This window comes from Cyprinus carpio, chromosome B10 (genome assembly GCF_018340385.1).
Source record: "Cyprinus carpio isolate SPL01 chromosome B10, ASM1834038v1, whole genome shotgun sequence".
In the NCBI taxonomy this organism is placed as follows: Eukaryota; Metazoa; Chordata; class Actinopteri; order Cypriniformes; family Cyprinidae; genus Cyprinus; species Cyprinus carpio.
Window position 1 is genome coordinate 2,114,693 of NC_056606.1, and position 22,652 is coordinate 2,137,344.

At 43.6% G+C, this 22,652-nt stretch overlaps 1 protein-coding gene across 1 annotated transcript in view; it reads left to right on the forward strand.

Annotated features, from left to right (window-relative positions):
* LOC109080990 (caskin-2-like) overlaps nucleotides 1–22,652 on the forward strand; it is a 39,211-nt gene that overhangs the window by 8,326 nt on the left and 8,233 nt on the right. The window contains exons 5-8 of the mRNA XM_042732078.1: nucleotides 15,669–15,777; nucleotides 16,037–16,149; nucleotides 16,995–17,079; nucleotides 22,104–22,221. Coding sequence (XP_042588012.1) covers nucleotides 15,669–15,777; nucleotides 16,037–16,149; nucleotides 16,995–17,079; nucleotides 22,104–22,221 — 425 coding nt within the window. The remainder of the gene's footprint in view (nucleotides 1–15,668; nucleotides 15,778–16,036; nucleotides 16,150–16,994; nucleotides 17,080–22,103; nucleotides 22,222–22,652) is intronic.

Here is a 22,652-nt window from a genome sequence, read left to right on the forward strand (position 1 = left end):
CCGCCAAAATGGGCGGGGCGAATGGCTATATAAGCAGGCAAATCGCCAGAGGAAATCAGATCTCACTCCTTCAGCGACGACTTCACTTCGCTGGATTTCAACTGAACGCCTTCGCCTGGAACGAGCTCTCGCTGTCGAAGAGGCACCGCAGTGGACCAGCTGAGACCGCCGACCGCCTGCAGCGCCGGCGCTCTCGCAGACAGCCGCTCTTTAGCGCCGATCTCGGGCCGCCCGCTTCCTGCTTTCGGCCGCTTCTCAGCGATCTCCTGCCGCCATCCGGCGATCACAAAAGAGCTTTTTCCAGCGGTTTTCACCGCTCTAAAAGAGGCCAGGAAAAGACAGCGGGGTAGAGGGGCTCAGCGCCCGGATTTGGGTGAGCTCACGCCGGCTCAGCACCCGCGTGCCTCACCCTCTCCAATGAGAGAGCCGTCCCCTGTCCTCTTCTCACGCCCAGAGCAGCGTCCCTCGGCTGAAGCGAGCGACCTCGTCTCTTTTGGTGGATTGGAGGACGAGCCGCTTGACGACTCCATGTCGCTCGCGGCTTCTGAAACGGAGGACTGGGCCGGTGATTCTGACCCCGCCCACTTGCCGTCACTAGAGCCCATCTACGCCAGAGCTGGGATGGATGCCGAGCTTCTCCGCATCCTCTCCAAGGCCGTCGAGGAACTCCATCTAGAGTGGGCCCCCCCTGAAGAGCCGACGCGCAGCAGGCTGGACGAGTGGTACCTGCCAGGACGCTGCCAGGCCCCCCACCAGCACTCTGCCCCGTTCCTTCCTGAGGTTCATGACGAGCTGACCAAGTCGTGGCGTGCCCCCTACTCGGCCCGCTTACGCACTTCCTCAGCTGCAGCTCTCACCTCGGTAGACGGCTCTCAGGAGAAGGGCTATGAGCATTTGCCGCCCCTGGACGAGGCCGTGGCTGCTCACCTCTGCCTCCCCGCGGCTGTGGGGTGGAAAAGCAAGAGAGCCCTTCCTTCCAAGCCCTGCAGGACGACCTCTGCCATGGCCGGCAGAGCCTACACTTCTGCGGGCCAAGCCGCTTCAGCACTACACACCATGGCCATATTGCAAGTGTTCCAGGCAAAGCTTCTCCGTTCCCTGGATGAATCTAGCCCTAATGAACCTGCTTTTCGCGACCTCCGCAGCGCCACAGATTTGGCCCTGCGCGCCACGAAAGCCACGGCCCAGGCCATCGGACGATCCATGGCCAACCTGGTTGTGCTGGAGCGCCACCTCTGGCTCAACCTAAAAGAAATTAAGGAGAGCGACAAAGTGGCCTTTCTCGATGCTCCAGTCTCTCCATCCGCTCTCTTCGGGCCAGCTGTAGAAGGTTTTACAGAGTGCTTCATTGCAGCACAGAAGTCGTCCCAGGCCATGCGACACTTCCTGCCCAAGTGCTCCATCTCTGCCTCGAGTCGCCCCAGGACTGCGCCGACTCAGCACCAGAGCAAACCTGTCCCTTCTACCCCCCAGGCGGCGCCCCCTAAGGAGCAGCACCCAGCTCGCCCCACTAAGCGTGCTAAACCGCCTAGACGTCAGGGCCCCCGGCAAAGGATTGTGCTGGACCCGACGCCCTCTAAATCCTCCTGATCGTTGGGGAAGAAAGAGGAAGGGGCAAAGTCCCGCTGCGGCCGGACCACCCCAGAAGCTCTCTCGCCTGCCTGCTATGCGACCTGGGCCCACAGTTGTTGAGGTTAAGGAAGGGAGCCATAGAGATAGTTCCTCCCTCAGAAAGCGGATTGGGGTTCTACAGCCGTTATTTCTTTGTCCCCAAGAAAGATGGCGGTCTCAGACCCATCTTAGACCTCAGACTCCTGAACCTCTCCCTCATGAAACGGAAGTTCAGGATGTTGACATTGAAGCAGATCCTCACGCAGATTTGCCCCGAGGACTGGTTCTTCTCCAGATAGCCCCCCATCACAGACGATTCTTGAGATTCGCGTTCGAGGGTGTGGCTTACCAATATACAGTCCTTCCCTTTGGGCTGTCTCTAGCTCCCCGCACTTTCACGAAGTGCATGAACGAGGCGCTTTCCCCTCTGAGACAGATGGGAATCCGCATTCTGAACTATCTTGATGACTGGCTCATTCTAGCCCAGTCGCGAACCGAGCTAGACCACCACAGATCCGTGCTCCTGAGCCACTTAGAGTGCCTAGGACTCAGAGTCAATTTTGCCAAGAGCTCACTGCTCCCCAGCCAACGTATTAACGTTCCTGGGAGCGGTTTTCGACTCAGTCCATATGAGGGCGGTCATATCACCAGAGCGCGCTCTGGAACTTCAGCAGCTCGCGGCCTCCGTCAGGAACAAAAGTCCTGTTTCCCCTCTGAAGTTCTTTCAGAGGATGCTAGGGCTGATGGCTTTCTGCCTCCCCAGTTTTACAGCTCGGCCTCCTACGAATGCGGCCCCTGCAATACTGGCTGAAACTCCGGGTCCCACCTCATGCTTGGTGGCACGGCCGCTTTCGCATCAGGGTCAACCAGGCCTGTCTAGCAGCCCTGGAGCCTTGGATGAACCCTGTTTGGTTCAGTCATGGAGTACCCCTACAGGCGGTTTCCAGAAGGGACGGTGCTCTCAACAGATGCATCCAACCTGGGTTGGGGTGCTCTGTGCGAGGGCAGACCAGCCTTCGGCTCGTGGTCGCACGAGGAGAGCCATCTCCATATCAACTGCCTCGAGATGCTGGCAGTAGAACGAGCCCTTCAATCCTTTCAGGCAATCCTGAAAGGGCGCCACGTCCTAGTCCAGTCGGACAGCATGACAGTGGTGTCCTACATAAATCACCAAGGCGGCCTTTCGTCCAGCCGCCTCTACGCACTGGCAAAGCGCCTCTTGGAATGGGCATTACCCAGGTTGTGATCGCTCAAGGCAACGCATATACCTGGCAAGACAAATCTGGGAGCAGACATGCTTTCGCGGAGAAATGTCCCCTCGGACGAGTGGATGCTCCATCCCCAGACGGTTCTCAAAATCTGGGAGATTTTCGGGAAGGCAGAAGTCGACCTCTTCGCCTCAGAAAGCAACTCTCATTGCCCAACTTATTTTTCGAAGGACACAGATGCTCTGGCCCATGACTGGCCCAGCCTCCTCCTTTACGCTTTTCCCCAGATAGTTGTTATGATTCATGTGGTCATAAGAGTAGTGGGGGAAGGGAGGCACAGGGTTCGGCTTGTTGGCCCAATTTTGGGGGGGCAAGTTTTGTTCTTGGGGGCTTCAGGCTTTTCATGAAAGCCCCATGGCCGATCCCCCTGAGGCGGGACCTCCTCTCTCAGGCGAACAGGACAATCTGGCATCCACAGCCAAAACTCTGGGCTCTGCATGTATGGTCCATCGATGGGAGCCTCTAAGCCTCCCCGGGGACGTGCTACACACCAATGCTCAGGCAAAAGCCCCGTCTACAAGACGCCTCTACACCCAGAAATGGTCAGTCTTCGGTTGACTGGTCCTTAGTACGAAACGAAGACCCTGTTGAGTGTGACGTATCTCTGATACTGTCATTTCTCCAAGAGCGTCTAGACAAGGGTCTCACCCCTTCCACGCTCAAGGTGTACGTAGCAGCCATCGCACCATTTCATGCTCCTATCGCTGGCCAATCAGTGGGTCGAAACAGCCTCATTGTGCGTTTCCTGAGAGGTTCTAGGCTGTTGAAGCCCCCCATCCTCTCACCGTTCCCACTTGGGACCTTCACACGGTCCTTGGAGCACTCAAAGGACCTCCCTTTCCCACTTGGGAGTCAGCTGACTTTCGGCCCCTAATGCTCAAAACCGCTCTGCTACTTGCTCTAGCATCGGTCAAGTGTGTCGGCGATTTGCAGGCCCTCTCGGTGAGCCCTGCATGCCTTGGGCCAAATGACTCGAAGGTCATTTTAAAACCCAGACATGACTGCGTCCCTAAAGTGCTCTCGACGCTGTTCAGAACACAGGTAATTTCCCTCTCAGCTCTGCCTCCGTTGTCAGGTGAGCAAGCTGGATTTACTCTGCCCAGTGAGGGCTTTGAGGATATACATTGAGCGGTCACAGCCATTCAGGCAATCTGATCAGCTTTTTGTCTGCTTTGGTGGCCGCACCAAGGGGTCTTCGGTCTCAAAGCAACGCCTCTCGTGTTGGATAGTCGAAGCTATCGCTCTATGTTACTCCTCTATGGGCCTTGAGTGCCCCATAGGAGTAAGAGCCCACTCCACTAGAGGGATGGCCTCTTCATGGGCCTGGTCTAGTGGTGTCTCTATCAAGGACATCTGTGAGGCGGCCAGCTGGTCCTCGCCGTCCACTTTTGTCAGATTCTATAACCTGGACATCCCGACCTTGCACGCTCGGGTTCTTTTGGTTTGATAACGACGGCCTCTATCAGACTCCGTCATCATGCCACCTCCAGGGAGCTAGCTCCCTCTTAGCAGTGTAGCGTCAAGGGTTCCTCTCACTTATCCCCTGGACCCCCAAGGTGTTCAAGATAAGTCTTGTCATTCCCTACTGCACGGCGCGGTTGAATTCGTTCCCCATACGCAGTATGAGTGAAGTATCGAAAGGGAACGTACTTGGTTACGAACGTAACCTCGGTTCCCTGAGATACGGAATGAGTACTGCGTTATATGCCGTGCCATGAGGCTGCGCCGCTTCAGTCGAATGACCTGATTTCCTCTGGCGATTTGCCTGCTTATATAGCCATTCGCCCCACCCATTTTGGCGGGCTTTGGCGCGCTGCATCACCACAGGCTCGCGTAGCTACGCAGCGCTGTCATTGGTTTAAAAAAGTTTACAGATTAAACCAATGGCAGTGCAGTTGCACTGCGTTATTGAAAAAAGGCTTCAGTATCGAGGAAAAAAGGAGTTTTTCCCCATACGCAGTACTCGTTCCGTATCTCAGGGAACCGAGGTTACGTTCGTAACCGAGTACGTTTTCACCCACCTGTTTACGTTCACTTAATCCACAACTGACTGTATTTACGTGAGATACTCTAAACCAGTGATTCCCAACCCCCGGTCCCCGGACCGGTGCCGGTCCGTGGACCCGTTAGTACCGGGCCTTGAAATATTCCCAGAATAATGTTTTTTTTTTTTTTTTTTTTTTTTTTTTATAATAATAATAATAATTGTCTTTTTTAAATGCTTTTTTAAGTGCTATGACATGTCATGTTATTTAATCCAAAACATAAACAATAAATAGATTCAAATGTGTTTCTTTGAGCGTCTTGCCATTGCTTAGCAAAGCGTCATATCTGAACGGACTGCAAAAAAAAGCGCGGTGCACCTGAAGTGACAGAGAAGTATGTGGAGAGATGAGCGGGCCTCAGCAAACTTCAATGGCTAATTTCATTGCGGACAGTTCCGGGAAAAGGAAAGGCGATGACCAAACTCGAAAATAGCGAGAGAAAAAAAAAAGTCAAGCTTCAATCGTAAATACGATACCTCATACATTAGGTATGGATTTACGACAACAGGCGATTCCGTGGCGCCAAATCCGTTGTGTGTTATTTGTGGTGAAAAACTCTGCAATGAAGCCATCAAAACTTCAGCGGCACTTAACCACCAAACACCCAACTCTCAAAGACAAAACGGAGGAGTTTTTTGAAAGAAAGAAACGTGAGTTGGACGCTCAGCGGCAAGTTTTGATATCCTCAACATCAGTAAACGTAGCTGCAACAAAGGCGTCATATCTGGTTGCTCACCGAATAGCTAAAGCTAAAAAAAACTTTACAATTGGAGAAGAGCTAATTTTGCCGGCTGCAAAAGATATTTGTCGGGAACTTTTGGGGGAAAAAGCAGCTAGCAAGTTGGAACATGTTCCACTATCTGACAATACTGTTGCCAGGAGAATTGATGACATGGCTGAAGATATTGAGGGGCAGCTGTTGGGCAGATTAAAAGCATCTCCGTGGTACGCGATTCAAGTGGACGAATCAACTGACGTGGAAAATAAGGCGATCATGTTAGTTTATGTGCGGTACGTGGATCAAGATGAGGTGCAGGAAGATTTGCTCTGTTGTCTTTTACTTCCAAGCACAACCACCGGCACCGAATTATTCCAAGTATTGAACGAATACGTTGCAGGCAGACTGGAATGGAAGTTTTGTGTTGGTGTCTGCACTGACGGGGCTGCCGCGATGACCGGCCGGTTGTCGGGTTTCACTGCCAGGGTGAAAGAAGTCGAGCCAGAATGTGAGGCAACTCACTGCATGATTCACCGAGAGATGCTGGCAAGGTCCTTAATAATGCTATACGTGTCATCAACCACATTAAAGCTCATGCACTGAATACGCGTTTGTTTGAATTATTGTGTGAGGACATGGATGCTGATCACAAGCGCCTGCTTCTACATACAGAAGTTCGGTGGCTGTCCAAAGGGAAAGCCCTAACACGAGTGTTTGAGCTAAGAGAGGAATTACAGAAATTCCTCTCCAACAAGCAGTCACCCTTAGCTGCGCACTTCAGTGACAAGAGCTGGCTCGCAAAACTGGCCTACTTGAGTGACATTTTCATGACCTTGAATGACTTGAACCTGACAATGCAGGGGAGGATGGCTGACACATTCAGGTTGGCGGATAAAATCGCTGGATTTAAAGCCAAGCTGGAAACCTGGGCACGGCGCGTCAACCGGGGTGTTTTTGATATGTTCACCAACTTATCCAGTTTTTCCGAGGATGCTGAAGGACTTGGCCAGTTGATACATTGCCACCTGACATCACTGTCTGATGAGTTTGAACGTTATTTCCCATCTGAAAAAGACCCAAGGAATGGCAAAGTATGGATGCGCTACCCATTCCACGGTAAATATATGCACATTACATATTCATATATAACGCCCCTACCCAAAGTATATTTTCTATTTAATTTTCAGTTTGGCAAAATAGTAATTTCAGTAAATGCAGATTTTTCAAACAATAATAGGCTACTTTTTTTATATTTAATTACTTTAAATATATTATTTTGACTGCTGTGGACGCGGTCTTCCTGGAACAACGTGCTGAAAATGACAACTACCAATGAATTCACAACAATTTAATAAAATAGTGTTCTCATCGTTATTATTAGCTGTGCATTGCTGTTTGAGCTGCGGGCGTTGAATAGATACCGGTAAACTGGAGCATTTTGCTAGCGCTTTATTTAACTCAAAGAAACGTATCCAATATGATATTAATCAGATATATACAAAATAAACATAACATTACAAATTATATCTGCACAAAATTACGAGAATGCACAAGTGAATTTGAACTAAGTTATGTGCTATTCAGAATGACTCATGTTGTGGACGCGCTTTTCCTGGAGCAACATGACATGGCAACTAAACCCAAATAATTCACAATGTTTTATTACAATATTGTTCTCTTTATAATGTTATGTAATTTGACAGTCCCAATAGTCATTATTAGTCGTGCAGTGCCGTTTGAGCTGTGCGCTGAAGCTGAAGAGGATCACCATAGGCTACACTTTACTACATTAATTTTTAACCAAATGCATCCTATGTCATGAGATAAATCAGATATAGATAGGCCTACACAAAATAAACACAATATTACAACTTTACATTTGCACAAAACAAAAGGATGAGGGTGAGAGTAATGTTGTTGTGGTGTGGTATGGTACATAACTAAGGTGCTGCTTCTCTTTTACAACTGTTTCGGCGGGTTGAGCAGCACGCACGCGCATGAACCTGCTTATCGTCGATTAAATGTTAAAATCCCTATTTTGCACCAAAACACCAAAGCAAATTCCTTGTATGTGAAAACTTTCATGCTAATAGAAGTAAATTCTGATTCTGATTCTAATTCTGAAGATGATGACGGTCAGAACCAGCTCTCATCAAGACAAGAAGACCAGCTGCTAGAGCTCAAAAATGACGGAGGCCTGAAAACTGTCTTTAATTCAACACCATTGACATCCTTCTGGATCAAAGCATCAGTAGAATACATTGAGATCAGCACCCTTGCACTGAAAACCCTGCTCCCGTTCCCAGACCTTTCATTATCTGTGCGATGCAGGTTTTTCTGCCATGATTTTTTTGCCACGTAAGACCAGACTTAGAAACAGACTGGATGTGTTTATGGAATATCCTGCCCGTGTTCACATTGTGCAACCATCACATTAATGCGTGTTCTTGTGGCTGCCAAGCAATCCCCAGGGGTCTCCACTGATATGGATATTCAGACTGTAAGCTGGTTTTTGTTCCATATTTGTGAAGCAGACTTTTTAAATTTCGTGTTTATTTGTATCCTGGAAATTTTGTGTGCATTGTTTTTGATGCATATATGTTTGCTTATGGATGCCCAGGAGAACAGCTTGTCTGTAGAGTTGCACCAGCTAAAACTTTCGTATTTACATTGTAAGTTTAATCAATTTAGCAGACGCTTTTATCCAAAGCGCTTACAAATGAAGAAACACATAGAAGCAATCAGACCAACAAGAGAACAACGAAAAAAGTATAAAAGTTATATGAGTGGTATGAGTTGTATTAGTTAGAAGTAGTAATGGCCAGGGTTTTTTTATTTTTTTTTTAAAGAATGTGCTAGACAAGAAAAGAAAAGAAAAGAAAAGGTAAGTGCTTAGTATTAGTTTGGTTTTAAGTGCGGGCGGATTTTTTTAAAGATGAGTACGCTTTTAGATTTTTTTTTGAAAATGAGTACAGACGCAGTCTTTCCGATTGAGATTGGAGAGGTCATTCCACCAGCTGGTCACAGTCCAGGAAAAGGTCTGTCGTAGAGTGTTTTGAACCTCTTTTTTGGGATGGGCACCACAAGGGCGTCGTTCACTCGATTGCAGAGCGCAAACTTCTGGCAGGGCACCATAGATTGAACTAGTGAGCTTCTTAGGTATGTTGGTGCCGTGTCAGTGGGTCGTTTCTTGTAGGCAAGCATCAGTACCTTGAATTTGATGCACGAGCGGCTACTGCGTCGCCAGGCTGTACACCTGATGAGGAGAGGGAGTAAACGTGAGACTGTTTTTTTGCTCGTTGCAGACACCCTCGCTAGCTGCAGTTGCTGGATCAGTTTGCAGAGGCTTGATAGAACATCGCAGGAAGGCCCGCCAGAAGAAGCACTCTACAATAGTCCCGTCTGGAGAGAAACGTAGTCGAGAACAAGAGCTTGGAACAAGGACGTTGGGTGGCTTGCTCTGACAGGATGGGGGTCTAATCTTCCTAATGTTGTATGAGGCCAAATACTGCAGGACCGGTTTCTTTTGTAGCAATGTTGTCTGTGAAGCTTAACTGATGATCCATCACAACTCCTAGGTTTTCTGGCTGTTGCCTGGAAGGAGTTATGGTTGACGAACCCAGCTGTATAGAGAAGTTGTGATGAACGATGGGTTTTAGCTGGAACGGCCACCAGCAGTTCTGTCTTGTAGTAAAGGTTGAGCTGAAGGTGAGTGGTCATTCATCCAGCTAGAAATGTCACTCAGACAGGCTGAAATGCTGACGCGACTACCGTCGGGTCATCTGGTTGGAATGAGAAAGTAAGAGCTGAAGTGTCCTCAGCGTCGCAAGTGATAAGAAAAGCCATGCTTCTGAGATGACAGATCCTAAAGACGTCATGTGATGGAGAAGAGAAGGTGTTCCAAGCCTTGATGGACCCCGTAGTAGCAAGTTGTTGTGACATAGAAACTTACTTCAACACCCTCCACGGACACCCTGAAGGATCTATCAGAAAGGTAGGACTTAAACCAACAGGAGTGCGTATTCGCAGAAGAATTGCCATTCTTTCTGAGAGGTGGACAGGAGAATCTGGTGGATTCCTGGTGGTCAAAAGATGGCAGACAGGTCCAGCAAGATGAGTATTTCTGAGGATTTGGAAGCTGCTCTTGTCCAGTCGCAGGGCTTCAATAACCGAGAGCAGGGCAGTCTCAGTTGAGTGGCCACTTTTGAAGCCAGATTGGTTCCCTGTCCAGGAGGTTCGTTCTGTACAAGGAACATAGAGAGCGGTTGAACACCGCTCGCTCAACAGTGTTTTTGCAATGAAGAAGAAGAAGGGATACCGGTCTGTAGTTTTCTAGAAGTGCTGTATTTAGAGATTGTTTCTTCAGCAGTGGGCTTACCCGAGCCGTGCTTAAATGCTGAGGGAAATGTTCCAGAGTGAAGAGAGGAGTTTGATAATGTGAGTAAGTGAAGGTATGACTGAAGAAGAAATCGCTTGAAGGAGGTGAGTGGGGATCGGATCAAGTGGACAAGTAGTAAGTTGACTGGACAGGATAAGTTTGGAAACGTCAGTCTCTGAGAGTGGAGAGAAGGAGGAGAGAGAATGTGCATTAGTCGTTGTGAAGTTATCCTCAGTCTGCGGTGTGGAGAATTGGTCACTGATGGTTCTTGTCTTATTTGTGAAGAAAACTGCAAAGTCGTCAGCTGTAAGAGTCGATGGAGGAGGAGGGGGAGGCGGATTAAGAAGAGAAGAGAAAGTGTTGAAGGTGTGCGAGCATCACAACAGTTGTTAATTTTGTTGTGGTAGTATGATGTTTTAGCAGTGAAGACATTTGCAGAGAAGGAAGAGAGAAGAGACGATTGACACACTGAGGGTCGGTAGAGTTTCTGATTTATGCCATTCCTCTCTGCAGTCCTGAGTTTAGAGCGATGTTCACGGGAGAACCTCGGACAGCCCAGGGGGCAGATGGGGTGTGGTGCGTGCTGGTCTAGACGACAGTGGGCAAAAGTTGTCCAAGCAAGAGGTTAGAGTGGAGCAAAGAGTGTCAGTAAGCACTGTTTCGTGTCCAGAGCTGAAACACTGCGAGAGTGAAGGAAGGAGTGAGGAAATGAAACCACAGAGGAATAGGCGAGATGGGGAGAGTGAGTGTAGGTTCCGTCGAAAGGTGACCTGCGTTGGAGGTGTGTGCCACTTCAGGAGTAAGTGCTAGGTAAGCAGTATTAATGACGGGGAAGTGGTCTGAAGTGTGGCAGTGGAGCAACTAAAGAGTTGTGTCCACGGAGCAACAGCGTGTGTAGATAAGGTCCAGTTGGTTACCTGATTGGTGAGTCGCTGTAGTAGACACTCGCTTGAGATCAAAATGAGGGCGAGAGCAGAGTGTTGAAGTCAGTAGCCTGGGGTTTATCTAGGTGGATGTTGAAGTCACCAAGCAAGTACCCAGAGGGAGTACCATCTTCAGGAAAGTTTGATAGCAGCAACATCCAACTCCTCCAAGAAGTTTCCCAATTTGACCTGGGGGACGATAGATGACCACAAAGTGGATTTTAACAGGATTTGGTGAAACAAGTGAAGTGAAAAATTAGTGGAGAGGGCTGCGGGGGGAAGTGGCAGTGTCTTCAGGTTTGATCCAAGTCTCAGTTAGTGCCATGAGGTTGAGACTGGAATGGCAGTCGAAGTAGCAATAGAAGAAATGAAGTCTGCTTTGTTAACAGCAGACTGGCAGTTCCAGAGACCATCTGGAATAGAGAGCGTAGTAGTGGAGGTCAGAGGGACAGGCCGTAGATTTGTCGGATAGGCCTTCCTTCGACATACATTGCTTGCTCTCCGAGTGTTAGTAGTGATAGTAGAGATCTGAAAGCACATAGTGAGTACAAGTGACCTAAATAAGTATCTTTGAGAACCAAGCTATCCCAAAAAGTTAAAGAAAGGGGAGAAAAGCAATACTCAAGAGCCTTGACGGTGTCCTTGCTCGGTGGAGTCGCACAGGTAGAGTCGATGGTCTTTACACTCGTCGGTCTTCACACGAGGAGGCTTCACACAAGGGCTGCCGCGGTGAAACTAACCAATTTTATATTAGCCCGAGTACTTGTTATTGAAGTCAGCTGTTAAGTACTGGCTATTTAGCAGACCGAAACTGGGGAGTCCCGCGATAGGAGAGCGCGAGAACAAGCGCTGCTTCAGCACGTATTTTAAAAACACAGTAAATGAAACAATGTTTCCTAGCAACGAAGATCCGCCTTGTAGTCTAATGAGAAAACAAGGCAAAACACTTACAAACTGCTGTCCTTCTCTGTCGCTCGACTGCTTCTTCTAACAAGGACTTTAAAACACGTACTTAAGTACTGGCTTTGGACACGCCTCACTATTTAGCAGACCGAAACTGGGGAGTCCCGCGATAGGAGAGCGCGAGAACAAGCGCCACTTCAGCACGTATTTTAAAAACACAGTAGTAATATCAGTAAGCAGTTCATGCTCACATTAAAATAGTTTTCTTCTCATTGGTCTGGTATTTTTTGTTAAAGGTTAAAGCTTAATCTCTAATTTTATACTTTTAAAAATTATTGGCTGAAATCACTGTGTGTTTGCTATTGTATTCTGAAACTGACTGTTGAAACTGGCTCTTATTTTCATACAGTTAGCCTTTGTTGTCACCTGTTGGTGAGTGAAAACACTAAGTTGCTGTTGAAGTGATTGTCTTTAGTGGTTCTGGAGTAGGGGTGTAACGATGCGCGTACCGTGTACCGAACGGTTCCCGGGCAAATTCCAAATGGAAGTGATCATCCCTGTCCCCTTGGAGTGGGGACTTTGGAGTGAGCAGGGCACGTGCATGCCATTATGTAGTCGTTTGGAATGCACTTGGCAAAAGGAGCGATGTCATTTCCTCATTATCTTCAGCTGGGATGTTCCTGTGACAACGCTGCAACGGTGTGCGTCAGCAGTATGGACACCAGCATAAAAAAAAAAAATAATAATTATATATTCTATTATTTTTATATATTATATAGCATATTTGAAAAAAAAACTTTTTTAAAATAAAAAAAATAAGGTTATTTGCAACAGTACTATGTCTAAACAACAATAAAACGTGCATTTATGACATTAAACAGCGTTTCATCTGCTGACGCACACCCGTGCAGGCTGCGTTGTCACAGGAACATCCCAGCTGAAGATAATGAGGATAAATGACATCGCTCCTTTTGCCAAAGTGCATTCCAAAACACTACATAATGGCATGCACGTGCCCTGCTCTCACTCCAAAGTCCCCACTCCAAGGGGACAGGGATGATCACTTCCATTTGGAATTTGCCCGGGAACCGTTCGGTACACGGTACGCGTATCGTTACACCCCTATTCTGGAGAGATTTGACAGGTGAAATGGACTGGTATGTTCATACAATTTGCCATTACTGCCACCTGCTAGTGAGGAGTTGCTGTGTGAGTTGCTTTTTGAAGTAGACCTATTTGTATGGGAGAAAAGGGGACATTTTGTGAACCAGTCCTGAAAGTTTAAAAGATTGGTATTTCATACAAGTAACCTTTGTTGCCACCTAGTTAATTATATGCAAATAAATGATAGGCTGTTACTGTTTTACACAGTGATATGTTCCAAACGATGCATCTTAAAATTGAGGCATTAAAATTGACAACTGGTCCCTGGAATTTTTTTTTATGAATATGCTGGTTCCTGGCACAAAAAAGGTTTGGAACCCCTGCTCTACACGATAAACATTTGGACTGCTGTGTGTGTATTTGAGCGCTGAGAACTGATCGCGCGCTGTAGTATATAGAAACTGACGAAAGTGGAGTGTGCGCGCAGAAGAGAGCGGAGCCTTCTGAAGAAGTGGAGTGTGCGCGCGAGAGAGAGAGCACTTCTATCAGCATGATTCCACCTATCCTGCCTTCACTAACTTTATGGTCTGGTCAACTTATCTCTACCCCTTCGGGTGCTGAGGCCATTGTTTCAGATCGTTAGTTGGTGATTTGGTAGCCTATCCATCCACTGCGGCTGCCACACTGAGACTAGATATGCAAACGCCCCTTATCCGATTGCAATCCAATGACAGGGTCGCACATTTTGAAGAAGTCAGTAGCCTATAAGATGTATTTTGAATGTCCAGTAGTCCTCAAATAACATTATAGTCCCATCTCATCTAGTCAACGAAGATGCGTCATAAATTTCGTCATAATTTCATCATCAAATCTTAGTTTTAGCTCGTCAATATCTCGTCTTAGTCACAGAAAAAATGTTCGTTAATGGATTATTTATTGTGTAAAAAAAATTATTTTTGGATGCGATTGATTTGACAGCACTAGTTTTTAGCAATCTAACCATATTGGCACCTCGAAAATTTATCATTTGCAGCCCTTACATAAGCTAATGGCTTGATTAATCCAATAGGTAAAAAAATTACCTGAACGTTGAATTACACCAGTTTTATTAAATTTCAGTGTTCTCAATAAATGTTTGTCAATTTCAGTGGAAAACAAGTAGATTTATAATTGTTTTTTTGTTTAACATTTATATTCTATTCTATACTAAGTTAAATTAAATAAGCACTATAATTATATTAAAAGATGATATAAAATTAAAAATTCAAAACCACTAATATTTTCCATTATACCGTTCCTGCGGTATGCGCTGTTTTCCATTTCTCCTCAAAGACTGAAAGAGTAGGAATCCCTCAGGCTGAGTGCAGTGTAGAGAGTAACACCGTCTTGCGCAGAGCCGTGTCCGCACAGCTTTCAAAAGTATACTCAACTGCAGATGAGCGCGGACGGATGAGTTCGACACATGCGCAGTACCACGGGATGTGCGGCTGTCCGCAAGCCCTCTTGATGAAGAAAATCATTTTTAACAAGCAATCTGTGAATTGCTACAATTATTATGTTTTTGCTGAGATAAATTATTATTATTGCCAAATTCACTACTACTCACTACTGTCATCGTTTCCTAACCTTCAAACCTGTATGACTTAGTTTCTTCAGTGGGACACAAAAGGAATATATTGGTCACTCTTATCCATTTAATAGAAGATTTCTTACAGAAAAGTTCTGAAATGGACTACAAAAATGATCAATAGCAGGCATCATAGGCTCTCACATCTCTCTTGTGGTGTCACTGATACCATATTTGATTTGAGAGTTGCAGCAGGACAGATCGTCCCACAAACAAAATCCTTTCCTCATGCAAAGCTTTCATATAACTATAGAAGAATTTGGAATGTAGTGTACAAGTTGTATGAACTGCTTTTTAATGTTGCTTATATGGTGTTTCTTTTGTGTACCCCCAGTCCCTATTCACTTTAATTATATGGAAAAGAGCAGGCTAGACATTAATCAGAAATCTTTGGAGCAGCATGAAGGTCAGTAAATGAAGACAGAAGCTTCATTTTTGGGTGAACACTTTGGATGACCTTATTTAAAGAGGGAAGGCAGGCTTTTAATCCGTTCAATTGGCTGAATTAATCAATTACAGCTAAATGGAAAATGGAGCCTGCACTGCAGCTGCTTTAGATACTGAATCCTGAAGAGAGACACACAATGCAAAACTGATTGATGCAGAGGCTGTTTATGTTACTCAAAGGCCTTAAATTGCCATGACTTTTGACCCCTTGCTGGTGGTCTTGAACTCACTATCATGTGGTTTCAGTGCTGCCCACTCACTATGCAATTTCTCATGCTAAATGTTGGTTTAGTAGTTGTATTGCTGGAGGGCGGGCGTCAAAAAAAAAAAAAAAAAAAAAAATCTTACATAGTTGTGCTAGTTTCACGATTCTCATATTGTATCTTTTTACAGCTTGTTTCTTCTCACATATAATTTCAACTGAAATCTGTATCTAAAAAAAAATCTATATCTGATATATCATTATCTGAAATTAATATTAATTAATTTGGCAAGTAGCCACTTAATAAGGGACAAAAGACCTGATCAACGTGTTAGGTTGAATGTTGTGGTAATGAGCAGCTGACTGTACCATTGAGTGATTTCGTTGGTGTCTTGTGGACAGTATGGCTCGTGTGTCACTGTGGTCTATCACTTATTTTTAGACTGCTGCTAAAAGCTGGGATTGACATCAACAGAACCACTAAATCCGGAACGGCTCTACACGAGGCTGCCCTCTATGAGAAAACGGAAGTAGTACAATTATTGCTTGATGTAAGTAAGTGGATACTAGATGGATACAAAATATTTGGAAGTGTTTTTTTTTTTGTTTTATTTTTATTATCAAGGAAAAATGCTGTGAATTGTAGAACCAGTTTTGGGGGCTTTCCAACAGTGTAGTGCTTAAGTCTGTCATATCAGAGTACAATGATATATCATTTTTTTGTATTTCTGCCGGTATGCAGTGTTTTTTTTTTTCTCACCTTAACTAACCTTCACATATCAATCCAACCCTTCATCATCTGACACTTAGGCTGGGATTGATGTGAACATCCGCAACACCTACAATCAATCAGCACTGGACATTGTAAACCAGTTCACCACTTCACATGCCAGCAAAGAAATAAAACAACTCCTTAGAGGTGAGTCCGAAATCCAAAACTCCTGTTGTTTTCCCTATATTCTTGTTGTTCCTTTTCATTTTTCTGTTTTGCATTCATCCTTTTCATTTTTCCTTTTACCTTTCCTTAGCTTCCACCCCCTCTTTCTTCCTTTCCTTTCCTTTCCTTTCCTTTCCTTTCCTTTCCTTAATATCAGGCCATGAGCCTTTGTTTGTTCATTGTTAGCTTAGACTGAAAATAGACAACAGTTGTCTAGACTAGTGTGTTTAGTGTTGTGTGTTTGTTTCTGGGAACCTGCTTTCATAGCTTTTGTTATAAAGCTATAGTGTTGCATAACATTACTAGCCCGGGGCAACAGCAATCGCAGCCATGCCTGGAGATTTAGCTAAAAGTTTTGTTTACGTGTTTGCATGTCTGGGTCTAGACATACGTCTGAATGTGTTTAGTAGCTGTGCCCTTCTACTATCCCTCCTGTAATCCAGCTGCTTGTTGTCTTTGAAGTGTGCGCTTTGATTCGAGCACTAAAACAGCTGAAGGAGGTGTGTTTAAAGATGAGAGGTGTTTAGCATCCCTGTTCTGAGCTCAGCTACTCATTAAATTTTCAGAAGATGTGCTAAGTGCTTCAGAGTATTTAAACAATCTATTACTCCTCTTTAAATTCTGCTTATTACACTTCTTTATTGCAACAAATCCCACCCAAGTAGTGAATTCTTAGGTTTTCCGGTAGCAATTTTGTGGACCTTAGTTATTATGAAGACCTCAGAGATTACTTAAACCCATAGTGCATGACTTGAGTATTTTCAAGACAAACTGTTTTTATTTCTCTCTCATTCTTATTCTTTCATGCATTCATTTCCCTTGGTTGTGGAGTAATTGCGGTTGTGGGGTTTTGAAAGACTACTGGAATCTCCATGACCCAACTGCACTCAACATCCGGGCAGGAGATATAATCATGGTAGGCTTTACAAGCCTTATTTCTCACAAGAGGTGTCCTAATTTAATACTGTATAATGTGCATTATGTAATAGGCCTATATAATTGGCAATGTGCTTGAGCGTTGCCTTGATCTTCATTCTTACCAAATTACTAAACCGTATTCTAATGAATCACAAAAACATCGAAACCCAAAACAACAAATTGGTTTAGGCTTGTGGAAAAATATTAGAGCTGAAAGCGGTTTTCAGAATGCTTTAAATATGGAAGACAACACAGCAGCATTGCATATGTTTCTAACTGATATATTTATGTCCTGCACATAAGACATAACGGTAACATGAACAAGTGAGGACCGTAATTTGGTGTTCCCTACAGAGAATACTTTAACATGCTACAACAAGTTCCCACCAATCAGCTTTTGATGTCTTAAATGAATCAACTGTAGCTTGTTGTTTGTGCTATAGTAGCATGTGTTCAGCCTAGTTTGGCTTCATAACAGCGTGCTTCAACCCCAATAAAAGACTTGGGTTCAGTGTGTGTACTCTAGAGTCTAGAGTGCAGACTGAGGCTCAGTGCCGCACATATGCTGTCATTGTTCACACCTTGTCTGTCTAGATAGCTTTAGGCGGCCATTTCTGCTAGAATAAAAGACTGCTGTGTTTTTGTGGCAGTGAGACATAAGAGACTTAAGGGTTTTCAAAAGCTAGCAATGAAAGATACTTTTACTGAAACTTAACCCCACCTTTAAAGTTCACAGCTCCTTTACAGCTTTATTAGGAAGTTGGGGAGTTGAATTGGGGGTAAATTAACATCTCATTATCTCAAGGACTAATATCAAGAGGAAAAGGTAATGAACAACATCATGTCTTTCTTTTCAAACTCCAATAACTTTTTTTTTTGTAATGCATATTTTACTATTAATTACACTGTTTACACTTACACTTAATTTACTATTAATTAAACTGAAGATGGCCTTAATGTTGACATGGTGTTAACCCTCTACTGCATACATTTTGATGGTACACGGAAAAAATTATACCACATAATTTTTTGGTTTATTTGGGAACATTTTATTGATGAAACATTTTTTTTTGACCACCCCTCACCTCAAAATATTTTTGCGTTGAGCAACGTTGCGCAACAATGGTGCAGAATCTCAAGAGAAAATTCTCCATTCACATATCATAAGACAATGTGCAGAGAGCAATACAAAATCACAAATCTTTCAAAAAAATGTCAAGAAATCATTTAGTAAAAAGGGAATATCACTTGAAACACATTAATATATTGCATTTGATACAGACGTAGGCTTGTATCGTAGTGCAGGGCTGGGAAACTTAGGTCCTGGAGAGTTTAGCTCCAACCCTAATCAAACACACCTGCCTGTAGCTTTCTAGAGATCTTAAAATACATTCATTAGCTGGTTCTGATGTGTTTGATTAGGGTTGGAGCTAACTCTGCAGGACAGTGGCAGCCCTAATGCTTGTGTCGTGTCATAATGTACTTCATGAAATGAGATTTTACCCTGTGTGAAACTTCAAAAAGCACTTCTTCTCTGCTGTGAAACAAAGGTGCATGTTACAATTTTGCACATCACTTGTGGTGTTCTTGGGCACCCAGGAACCCTGTATCTTCCCATATGTATTGTCTATGGGAAATCCTGGTAAGAGATGGGAGTCGTGTGCCCTTGCTTCCTTACTCCTTATCACACAACTTTTCCCTGAGGCAACGAAAAGAAAACTGAATTCCTGAATTTCTCTACACCTTCATACAGACACATTTTTTATGTACAGTTTATGTCATTTTAATGAGATTACTAAAGCAAATAATCTTGCCGCCTTCTCACATCATGTGCTCCTATGACCATGTGTCAGAAAAGGAAGTCCTGTCTTCAAATGGTGCTTAATAGTGCTGTGCTGTAGAGGGTTAAAATAACACCAAATAAATACAGATGTTGACCTTTATGTTGAGTGGTTTTGAAAATGGGGCAAATTAAAACTAATATCAACAGTACAGTTTAACCAGGTACTTAAATTACCTGTATGGTTTACATAAATCTGCTTGCCCACTGTTCATGGAGGTAGTTATTCATCAAATTTTGATTGTCTAAAACTATTGAAAATCCTTTTTGTTAGTTTCAGTAAAGCTAAAATAAAATCTGAATATTGGACGATATCCTTATTTTTAAAAACTATAAATGTTATCTTGCCATCTAACTGAAATGAAGTTTAAGTACTAAAATGGTGACCTATAATAAACACTGTAATAGTATATAAAATATAATAAAAAACACTCAAGTGTTATATGATGATGCTAAATCAATATTTCATGTCTATTTATTTTTTCACACTGGGCATTAAATCACGTGAGGTGCGTGTTTGCACCATTACCTAGTTTGCATGTTTCCTTTAGGGAATAGACTCTTAAAACAAATCAGACAGCTGCTACACATAATCCGCAAATTTATTCTTAAACCCCGTTCACACCAGTAACGGTAACTATAAACATAACTATACAGATAACAAAATTAGCATCCACACCAGCGAACTTTCCAATCGTTCCAAGTTATTCCATGCACATGCTGGTCTGCCGCTTTAAATTCTCAAGCTGTTACAGCAGGATTGATTCTGATTGGCTGTAGTTTTTTTTTTAGCATTCATCAGATTCCAGCAATATCTTTTCTCTTTGTCTTTGTCGTTATAGTTGTGGTTGTTTAAATGTTGCCTTGCCAACTAACTGAAATTAAAGGGATAGTTCACCCAAAAATTAAAATTATGTCATTAATGACTCACCCTCATGTCGTTCCAAACCAGTGAGACCTCCGTTCATCTTCGGAACACAGTATAAGATATTTTAGATTTAGGTCCTGGAGAGCTTCTGTCCCCCATGAGAATGTATGTACGGTATACTGTCCACGTCCAGAAGGTAACTAAAAACATCTTCAAAGTAGTCCATGGTGACATCAGAGGGTCCCGTTAGGATTTTTTTGAAGCAATCGAAAATACATTTTGGTTCCAAAAATATCAAAACTATGACTTTATTCAGCATTGACTTCTCTCCCGGGTCTGTTAGAAGCGTGTTCACAACACTGCAGTTTAGTGATATCCGGTTCGCGAACGAATCACTCGATGTAACCGGATCTTCTTGAACCAGTTCACCAAATCGATCTGAATCGTTTGAAACGGTTCGCGTCAACAATAAGCATTAATCCACAAATGACTTAAGCTGTTAACTTTTTTAACATGGCTGACACTCCCTCTGAGTTCAAATAAACCAATATCCCTGAGTAATTCATTTACTCAAACAGTACACGGACTGAACTGCTGTGAAGAGAGAACTGAAGATGAACACGAGCCGAGCCAGATAACGAACGAAACATTGACTCGTTCTCGAGTCAAGAACCGTTTCTGTTGGACGCGTCCGGTTCTGATGATACTGCGCATGCGTGATTCAGACTGACACACAGCGCGTCTGAACCGAACTGGTTCTTTTGGTGATTGATTCTGAACCGATTCTGTGCTAATGTTATAGCGCGGGTAACCGAAGGCTTGAATCAAGGGCAATCATCGCCAATGAAGTCAATTACGTCGAGCGCAAAAGAACTGGTGAACCATTTTTTCGGCAACCGGTTTATTGAATCAAACTGTCCGAAAGAACCGGTTCGCGGAGAAGAACAGAACTTCCCATCACTACTACCGGTGATCCGAAAACCGATGCAACCGGTTCTTGACTCGAGAACGAGTCAATGTTTCGTTCATTATCTGGCTCGGTTCAGTCAGTGTACTGTTTGAGTAAATGAATTACTCCGGGATATTGGTTTATTTGAACTCAGAGGGAGTGTCAGGCATGTTAAAAAGTTAACAGCTTAAGTCATTTGTGGATTAATGCTTATTGTTGACGCGAACCGTTTCAAACGATTCAGTTCGATTTGGTGAACTGGTTCAAGAAGATCCGGTTACATCGAGTGATTCGTTCGCGAACCGGATATCACTAAACGGCAGTGTTGTGAACACGCTTCTAACAGACCCGGGAGAGAAGTCAATGCTGAATAAAGTCCTAGTTTTTGATATTTTTGGACCAAAATGTATTTTCGATGCTTCAAAAAATTCTAATGGACCCTCTGATGTCACATAGACTACTTTGAAGATGTTTTTATTACCTTCTGGACGTGGACAGTATACCGTACATACATTCTCAATGGAGGGACAGAAAGCTCTCGGACTAAATCTAAATATCTTATACTGTGTTTCCGAAGATGAACGGAGGTCTCACGGGTTTGGAACGACATGAGGGTGAGTCATTAATGACATAATTTTGATTTTTGGGTGAACTATCCCTTTAAGCAAGTTTAAGTACTAAAATGGTTACCTATTTTAGAAATAATAAACTATTTTTCTATTTAATAAACTAATAAACTATTTTTAAATATTCTCATGTTTCTCCCACCTGCATTATCTTATCAGGATGTTAAAGCCACCCCAGGCTCATCTGGAAAAATAAAAAGGGATTTGTCTAACATGTTAAAGAGAAAAAAAAATGTAGATGCTGTCAACTCTGCTATTTTTTAATGTTGAGAACGATCCTTAGAACTATATCTTTACCGTTATCTTTATAGTTATAGTCCTTGGTGTAAATGGGCATTTAGTGTATTTTTACAGGCCCGCTTTCATGTCAATCAAATGGATTGACTTTCATTGCTACACCGGTCCTCTCTGCCATCTGTGGATGTCAATCAAATGGATTGACTTTTTTACCCACATGTGCTGGCTGCCATAATGACACCGGTCCTCTCTGCCATCTGTGGAATGTCAACTGACTTAATTTACCACATTGTGCTGCCAAATGAGGAAAAAAGTCATTAAGCTTTGAATAGTGTAGGGTACACAGAGGGCTATAATTAAATCATAGATTGTTGAAATTATTCCACGCAATAATAAAAGAAAAAGTCTCAATAGCTGTTGAAGAGAAGACTGTTATGAATATTATAAAATGTGCAAGCATTCAAAGAGCTTAATATCCTGGGATCTTATTGGTCTGTTCCAGGTCTTAGAGCAGCATATGGATGGACGTTGGAAAGGACACGTCCATGACAGTCAGAGAGGCACTGACCGTGTGGGATTCTTCCCTCCCTCCATCGTGGAGGTCGTTAGTCGCAGATCAGGTAAAATTTAATAATTCTGTGTTTTATTTTTCAACTTGCACAAGCATTTACTACAAATATATGGTCCATTTTCAAAATGGGTTTCTATTTTTTATTTATTTATTTATTTATTTTTTCTGAATTATATTACCAGCATAAAAATTTCAGCGCAGATTAAAATAAAAAAAATTTAACATTTTGCTTTAGATAAGACAGCAGCACATGTTTTTGACTGTAGTAGTGGAACATTATTTTTTTTTTGTAACATTTTTTTATTTTTTTTTAATAACATTTGTTCTATTTTTTTCAAAATACTAAAACTATATTTTAGGCTTAAAACACACAGACACTAATGGGATTAGCAGTATGTATGGAAAGAAAAAAGAGATTTGTCTAACATGTTGAAATAAAAAAATAAAATAACATGGAACAATATGAGAATGAGTAAATGA